Below are 7,885 nucleotides of genomic sequence, written 5' to 3'. Positions count from 1 at the left end.
GTAAGGAGGGCGCTCGGCCCGCCGGCCACACCCCGAGACCTCCGCCCCGGGTCTTAGCCCAGCCCTTCGGGCTCCGTCTTTACCGCCCCCCTCCCGGGCACTCGGCCCAGCCTAGACACCCTGAGCCGGATGGCTTCCTCCCTCGTCCAGCGGTCACTGCCACCTTCCCAACACCACCCCCGTGGCACCCCGCTCCATCCCTGGCCTTTGTCCCTGAAGTCACCCCATTTTACCCCTGAGGGTGCCCCAGTGCTGGGGCTGGTCGGTCTGTGTCCCAGCACCCGTGTCCTGGGCATCCCCCTTTCTATATGAAAAAGAAGTATGCAGTCTCTACTCAGGGCACATCCCCAGCCCCATCTCTGCGGCCGCTGCCCACCAGCTTCCCAGGAGCAGAAGGCTGGTACTGTAGGTCCCCCTGGGCCCTATCATACCCACATCTCTCTCCCTCTCTGGCATGTGGGGTGCTCCTCCCACCATCTTCCCCACCCCTGCCCAGACTGTCCTTCAAAGCCCACTCCTGAAGCTGTCTGCCCAGGGCCCTGCGCCCTCCTGGTGGGCAGCTCCCTGGGGTCTGGCTCAGACCTGGACCAGATGCTCCTGGAGGCCAAAGCCCCCAGCCCTCCCACAGCCCAGATACAGATCCGAGGAGGGATGTGGGGCCCACCGCAGGAGCCCACTGGGCTGGTTGTAACAGGATCCCAGGGGCCCTGCCCCGCCTGCCCACCATGAATCAGCAGCTCAGCAGCCAAACTGGGCCAGGACAGCTTTGCACCTGGGTCTGTGACGGGTGACTGGCGCATTCAGGAGCGGCCTCTGACAGCCAGCAGAGGCAGCCTGGGGTCACTCGGGCCAGGGACATCTGTATCCTGTGCCCTTTGTGCCACATCCCTATAGGAAACCCCTAAACTGTCTTTACTCTTTGTGCAGCGCCCACAGAGCCAGCATCAGACCAGGCTCCTGAGGTGGAGCCAGGACCCCGGTTCAGTTCCTATCACCTGTGCCCAAACACCCAACTTGGCCCAGCCTGGTCTCCAGGGCTGCCCCCAGCCACATTGTCCAGGCCTCTGGAGGTCCAAGTCACAGGACAAGGGCATACACAGACTGTGCCCATGCCTAACATGCAGGAGCAGCAGATATCCCATGAATTCTTTTGTCCTTAAACAGGAAGGAAAAAGCAGCTATTTCTGATACTCCCTCTGGCTGCTGGGGAAGGGCAGATCTATGCTCCCATGGGAATCCAACTGACACCCTCCCCACCGCCAGTTGCCCTGACCACTGAGGAGAAAGACTGCATCTAGGCCAGGATCCAGCATGCCTATGGAGTCCCCCCCTACAGAGCAGGTGTGGTCAGTGAATGGCTATCACGCCCAGTGCTCCTCAGAGCCCGCTGTCCTCATCCTCCCCTGCCTGGCCTCAGGCCCAGGGAGCAGCAAGAGAGCCAGAGATGGCTGCTGGTCTCACTGGAGAACCACATTCTGGCTTGTGTTTAGATGTTCCCCAAAGCCTCAAGTGGTCATAGATAGAGCCTTTTCTGAGGTGGCTGGATCTAGACTATGTGACTCTGGAATTCATTCAAGGTGTAATGCTAGGCTCAAGGGCTCTAGGATTAAGAGTATGAGTGTTACCCTCCCTAAGTAGCCTGAATAAGATACAAGGGCAGAAAGACTAGGGTCCCTTGTTGCTTGTGCACGCCATGACTCTTCTCTGCGATGCCCCTCTGCCAAGCCACCCTGTCTTGGAGCCAGCCCATTACAGACTGAAACCTCTATAAATTGTGAGCTAAATAAACCTTTCCCCACTTAACTTTAGGTGTTGGGTATTTTGTCTCAGAAATGAGAAAAGTAACTAAGATGTAGCGTCTGGACAGTGTGCAGGTCTTGGGGAGCCGTACCAGCTGAAGATGTGTGGAGATCTATCTATCTACCCACTCCAAGCAGCAGGGCCCATGAGGGTGCAGTCCGGAATCTGGGACACAGACTGAGCAAGAGGGTACCCCCTTTATTGAGCATCCCTGGTGCAGGCACTTAACATCTGGACCTCCCTGGGTCCCTGGAGGCAAGAAGTCACCCCCTCTCCAGGGATGAGTCATTCCCCCAACATGTCTCCGAGCAGGGTCCCGGCCCAGGGGTTACTTGGTTGGCTCCATTCTGGGAGAAGGGAAGACAAGGGCTGGCCCATATACCAGAGCACCCCAGGTCTCTGGCTGTAGGACCACAACAGTAGTCAGAGGTAGCAAGAAGGCAGAGGTTTGTCCGCTCTTGGCCAAGGTGCAGGAGTGGAGTGTCCAGGTCCACACCCATGTGCTCTGCCTGCCTTAGCATCCTCAAGGTTGCACCCCTTGCTCCCCCAGCTGGCACTGTGTCCTCTGGAGCCTGCCATAGCTCCTGTGCCCAAGGAGGAAGCCCAGGCCTTTGCTCATGCAGATGCCTCAGGGCCCCTGAGCTCTAGGCTGGTCCTAACAGGGTCAGGCTCAGCACCCTTTGGGCATGAGGAGCTGGGGGTAGGGGAGGGAAGTGAGGCCACCAAGATCAGGCCTCCTGCTACACAGCCGCTGGCCCTGGGGCTCCCACATGCACACAGTCCTGCACCTGCCCTGACAGCAAACACAAGGAATACATATGTACCAACATGCACCAAAAACATGGGCTACAGGGAGCTCTGACTGGACATGTGGTGGTGGTTCCTGCCTTGCCACCCTCAAGGGATCTTGCCCAGCCTGTTGGGGCACTGGCCTTGCTGTGGCTCTCCGACTTGTGGCAGACCTTGGTACTTTCCAGGACAGCCCCTCACTTCCAACCTGAGCAGCTCTAACCACCACCTTCCCTTTCAGTCTCCAGGATTCTGGCCCATTTGGCCTCCACCCACCCCAGATACCCTCTAAGGCGGAGGAGATGTGGACATAGACACAGTTCCAGGGAGGCCTCTTTCTTGGGCATCCAGGTCCGCCCACTGTGAGGTCTCAGGGAGAGCCTAGTTGCTGGGACAGGGTGGGAGGACCAAGGAGGCCCAGGGAGTTCTGCTCCGACTCTTACACATGGTGGGCACACACTTGCGCACTCACACATCCGTAGACTCCCTTGAGGGCAGGAGCTCCCAGGCTAGGGTTGAGGGCTAAGGGGGCAGCTCAGGTCCCCCAGGCTGCTGTGTGGCCCTGCCCGCTGTCTCACTGCTCGATCTCCAGGCTGCTGGGCAGCTGCAGAGGCTCCGGGGGCTTGAAGCTGAGAACTTCCTGGTAGGTGAGCTCTGGGAGTGAAGGAGAAAGGTGAGCTCAAACCACCACAGTCCCCTCCCTCCGGGAGCAGCCTCCACCCAGTTGAAAGCCAAGACCTTCCCTGTGCTTCCCCCACCTGACCATGCTGGGAGTCTCCTGCAGGAAACAGGCAAAACCCTGCTCCAGGTGAAACAGCCCTCAGGACCTAGGCACGGCCCCGCCTCCTCTCCATGCCCCACCCTGCGCCCACCCTTCCACTCTTCCAGTGTTCGATCCTTGGCCTCAACGCTTTCATCATAGGGTTCAGCTTCTGGCTCATCATCCGGGTCATGGTACTGACTGAAGTACGCATGGGCCAGTGCCTCGGCAGCACTGACCCTCTGGTCACTGTCCAGCACCAACATCCTCCCAAGCAGGTCTACAGCTGCAGGGTGGGGGCCAGTGGGAAGGGTCAGCTTCACATCTCAGGCCAGAGGTAGACCCCAGCCTAGCCCCAGGGCCAGTCCTCACCCAGGGGGTTGGCTCCATGGAAGATGCTGCTGAGATCCTTCTGGGGTATGGGGGGCAGGGACTGGATGTATGTCCGGGCCTGGGGGTACATGAGAAGGGCCTGGGGCATTGTTTGGCCCCTACCTCCCTGACCAGAGAGCTGGGACTCATTCTTTCCAACAGTCCAGGCAGGTGCCAGGCAGACCAGAGACTTACTCCTCCTGGTATATGGTGGCTCAGTACTTCACTGGGCCCCAGAGGCCTGCAGGAACTTAGGCCAGACCGCTCCCTTCCCCATCCACCGCACTCCCCAAGGCTAAAGCAGATATTGGTGCTGTGATTTTGTCCTCATTGACCCTTGTTCCACCAGTGTTCTCCCCATTCACCTGTACCCCTGAGAGAGCTGGGATCTTCTTCGTCTGGGCCTATCCCACCCTGCCTATGTTCTCCACATGGTGCCCATCCATCTCCACGCCCCACACTCCCTGCCTGGTCAGCGCAGGGAGCTGGTGGTGACTGGCTGGGCAGAAACTTACGTGGTCTGAGGATATCTTTGCCAGAACCTCAGGGCTGGGTGTGCCTACCACCTCCATGATGCGCTTTAGCTGGTCAATGTCTACCTGGCTCAGGAAACACCTGCTGACCAGCTATGGACCTTCACCAGCCCCCAGCCCCCGGGGCATGGGGCACTGCACAGAGAGCAGGGACCTGAGGGCAAATTAGTAGGGGACAGAAGAATGGTCCAGAGCCCACCCCCACCCTGTGGAAAGAGACTCCAGCCTACCCCACTCCCCTGCCTGGCCCAAGGATACAGTCAGTTCCGGGGAAGAGAGCTTTTCCCTGGAGCAGCTCAGCCATGATACAGCCCACAGACCAGATGTCCACTGCAAAGAAGGTGGGGAGGCTGCATCAGTCTGCTCACCCTCAGTCTTTCCCTGGAGCTGGGAGGAGCCAGTGACCCCCAGTCACACCCAGGCCCAAAGACAGAAGTGCCCTTCCATACCCAGCCTGGAAGAGAGGGAGGAGTTGGCTCAGGCCCCAGGGGCAGAAGACACCCACCACCCACCATCCACCATGCTTTAGAGGCTCCTACGAAAATTGAGGCATCTTGCCTGTGCCTCAAAACCAGGCCTGCCCCTAGGATCCTCACTTTCCCAGTGTCCCCAGCCTGCAGAGGCTGAGGGTGGACTATACCTGTCTGGTTGTAGTGCATCCAGTTCAGCATGATCTCAGGTGCCCGGTACCAGCGTGTGGCCACATATCCGGTCATCTCCTCATCCGCCTGGCGCGCCAGCCCAAAGTCCAGGATCTGGGGGAACCACAGGCCTCAAGCCCTGCGGGTGCCTCCACCGCCCCCCAGCCCCAGTGCCCCTCACCCTGAGCTCGCAGTCCTCGTTCACAGCCACGTTGCTAGGCTTCAGGTCCTGTGGGGTGGGTGGGGCATGAGCGCAGGTGGAGTCCGCCAGAGACCCGCACCTGTGAAGGCACCTACCCGATGGATGATCCCGGCAGAATGGATGTACTGCGGGGGGGGGGCGGGGGGGGGGGCACGGGGAGCCTGGCCCGAGATGCTGGGGCCTGGCCCCAAGCCCGAGCCCTCACCTTCAGCCCGCGTCCCGGCAGAATGGATGTACTGCGGGGGGGGGCGGGGGGGGAGGCACGGTGAGCCTGGCCCGAGATGCTGGGGCCTGGCCCCAAGCCCGAGCCCTCACCTTCAGCCCGCGCAGCAGCTGGTACACGAGGAATTGGACGTGTTCATCGCTCAGTGCCTGGCACTTAACGATGTTGTTCAGGTCGGCGCCCATCAGGGTGGTCACTAAGTACCTGCAGCGGAATCGGGTCAGGTCAGGGGCAGGACCACCCCCGCCCCCCCGCCACAGAGCCTGAGCCGTGCACCAGGCTGCTCACACTTCGCCGAAATCCTCTATGCACGTGGCAGGCGTGAAGACGTCCAGAAGTCCGATGACCTGCACAGGTGGGAAGCCGACAGTTTCAGCCCTACGCATGGCCCAGGGTGGGCCAGTGGTATTTGTCTCCTCCATTAGAAACCGACCAATGCATCCACTGGCTCCGCCCTGCGGTTTACCCTGAGGGACCCACTCATTAGTCTCCTTTGGGCACGCCCTCCATAGGTCCACTTTCCATTGGTCATCTCGGACGCACCCCGCCCCTGGGCACGCCCAAAGACCCACCCACCCCGCGGGTTGCGGACTCACGTTCTCGTGCTTCAGGTGCTTGAGCAGCCGAAGCTCGCGGTATGTCCTCCGCGCGTGGATCAGAGACTGGAAAGGGCGCGACAGCTTCTTCACCGCCACCTTCTGGCGCAGCTGCGCGTCGTAGGCTGAACTGCAAGGCCCGAGAGACAGCGTGGGCGTGGGAGCAAGCTGAGCCTAGCGAGCCCCCAGGCTCAATGTCTGCTCCACAAACACCCCTCCACACGCTCCCTGGGGCGTCTCTTGTTCTGTGAGACCCACTTACAGTGAGGCCCGGTGTGGAACATGACTGGTCCGCTCACCCCGTGCACCCCCTGGACCCAAGAGTCTCACTAAGGAGTTCCAGAGCACTTTCAAAGCCCGTAAGCCCAATGGATCTGCATTTTCAGAATACTGAGGAGACCGGCCAGAGGTGGTGTTTTTGAGCCGAGGTCTCGCTATGCTGCCCAGGTTGGCTGCAAGGATCCTCCTGTCTCAGCCTCCAGAGTAGCTAGGAATACTGGCGTGAGCCACGACATCCAGCTTATAGGTGTTAGTTGCACCCTCCTTTGTAGTTTTCCTCCCGGACAGAAAGATCTGGCCAGCTGAGGGGGCCTCTGGGCCCACTCCCCAGGGCTGTTCTCCTTGTCTGTGGGCTTCCTATCCATCCTCAATGACATCCTCCTTGAAGGCAAACAGAACAAGATCCCCCACCCTCCTCTAGTCCCACTGCATCAGGATCAGGATGCAGCTGTGAAGGGGGTGATGGCATGTCCCTCTGTCCCTCCTGCTTGTCTTCTGCGCTGGGGCCCAGAGGGTGGTGGAATGAACCACCATCTCAGCCATGGCCGAGAGCTAGCAGGGTCCAAGTGACTGCTGGGCTGGGGGATGAGGGCCTGCCTGTTGATGTGGGACAGAGGGTCCTTTTGCCCTACTGAGTCTGTTGTCAAGTGACCAGGAGATACCCCCACACCAAAGCAGTGACCCGCAGCAAACAACACCAGGGATGCAGAGAGAGACCTGGGCCTCACTGGGGACTCCCAGACTGTCAGCCCGGAGGTGAGTCCTCACTAGCCACTGTCACATTGTCCCTGTGGCTTCCTGCTCTCCTGGTCTCTTTCAGCTGCCCTGGCCTGCCTGGGGTTCTGGTGGCAGGCATGCCCCACCAGCTTGGCCTCCAGGGGTCTGAGGGAGCCCACTCCTCAGACACCCCTGACACCTTTGCCTTTCTGGCCCCACCATGCCCATCTCTAGCAGCAGCCACCTGCCACTGGCCTCCTAAGCAACCCCACAATTCTGGGGTCCCCTTTTCGACATCCACACCCTTGAACAACCACCCTGCCAACAACTCAGTTGCAAAATGAGACTGCATCAGCCCTCCAGCCTAAGTGCGGGTGGCAGAGGCCTAACCCCAGTCTGAGGTGACGCCTGAAGATCCTATGGGTCGTGGGGACCCAGCTCCTTTCTGGGAGCACCTTTGGCTGGGGCAAAATTGGGGTGGCTATAGACTCCCCCCCGGGGATTGCAGGGGGAAAGGCAGGCGTCTTTGCTCAGGACTAACCCGGGTGTGGAGTCTGAGTCGCCTAGAAAAGTGGTGCGGAGGCGGGACCCGCAGAAAGCCATCCTAGGGGAGGGGTCCCGACTACCTCTGCTGGACGCTTCCAAACAATAGCACTTGCCCGGGTGGGGGGCACCGCTAGGCCCCCGGGGACGATCTGGCCCTGGTCTGAGAGAACCCAGTGTGGCTACCCAGGGCCTGGCCCCATTGTGAGCCCCAGGTTCTCTCCCAGTGAGGGTCCCTCGGGGGAGCCCCCTGGGAAGGAAAGTTTCCCGCGCACACCTTCCTCCCATTCATTCGCCGTGGCGCACAGGCCCGGGTGGAGGCAGGGCGGACCCCTCCCCACGCGGGTCCTCTCCGTGTGGGACCCCTTGCCACTCCCGTGGGGGACCGCGCCCCACGCGAGGCTCCCTGCCCCAGCCGCCACCCCTTGCC

The 7,885-nt window shown here is 60.6% G+C and overlaps 1 protein-coding gene across 1 annotated transcript in view; it reads right to left on the bottom strand.

The window, feature by feature from the left end:
• Positions 1–1,988: 1,988 nt before the first annotated feature.
• The window catches only part of Mapk11 (mitogen-activated protein kinase 11), a 10,872-nt gene continuing 4,975 nt past the window's right edge, over positions 1,989–7,885 (bottom strand). Inside the window, exons 2-12 of the mRNA XM_010634489.3 lie at positions 5,917–6,090; positions 5,609–5,667; positions 5,413–5,524; positions 5,193–5,222; positions 5,077–5,124; positions 4,895–5,009; positions 4,513–4,584; positions 4,237–4,316; positions 3,722–3,800; positions 3,462–3,635; positions 1,989–3,243 (exon numbers count right to left, since the gene is read on the bottom strand). Coding sequence (XP_010632791.1) covers positions 3,164–3,243; positions 3,462–3,635; positions 3,722–3,800; positions 4,237–4,316; positions 4,513–4,584; positions 4,895–5,009; positions 5,077–5,124; positions 5,193–5,222; positions 5,413–5,524; positions 5,609–5,667; positions 5,917–6,090 — 1,023 coding nt within the window. The 3' untranslated portion in view covers positions 1,989–3,163. The remainder of the gene's footprint in view (positions 3,244–3,461; positions 3,636–3,721; positions 3,801–4,236; positions 4,317–4,512; positions 4,585–4,894; positions 5,010–5,076; positions 5,125–5,192; positions 5,223–5,412; positions 5,525–5,608; positions 5,668–5,916; positions 6,091–7,885) is intronic.

The sequence above is a fragment of the Fukomys damarensis genome, unplaced genomic scaffold (assembly GCF_012274545.1).
Source record: "Fukomys damarensis isolate Sample0158 unplaced genomic scaffold, DMR_v1.0_HiC HiC_scaffold_19, whole genome shotgun sequence".
In the NCBI taxonomy this organism is placed as follows: domain Eukaryota; kingdom Metazoa; phylum Chordata; class Mammalia; order Rodentia; family Bathyergidae; genus Fukomys; species Fukomys damarensis.
The sequence above is the reverse complement of the archived record's forward strand: the minus strand, read 5'-3'. Positions and strand labels throughout refer to the sequence as shown.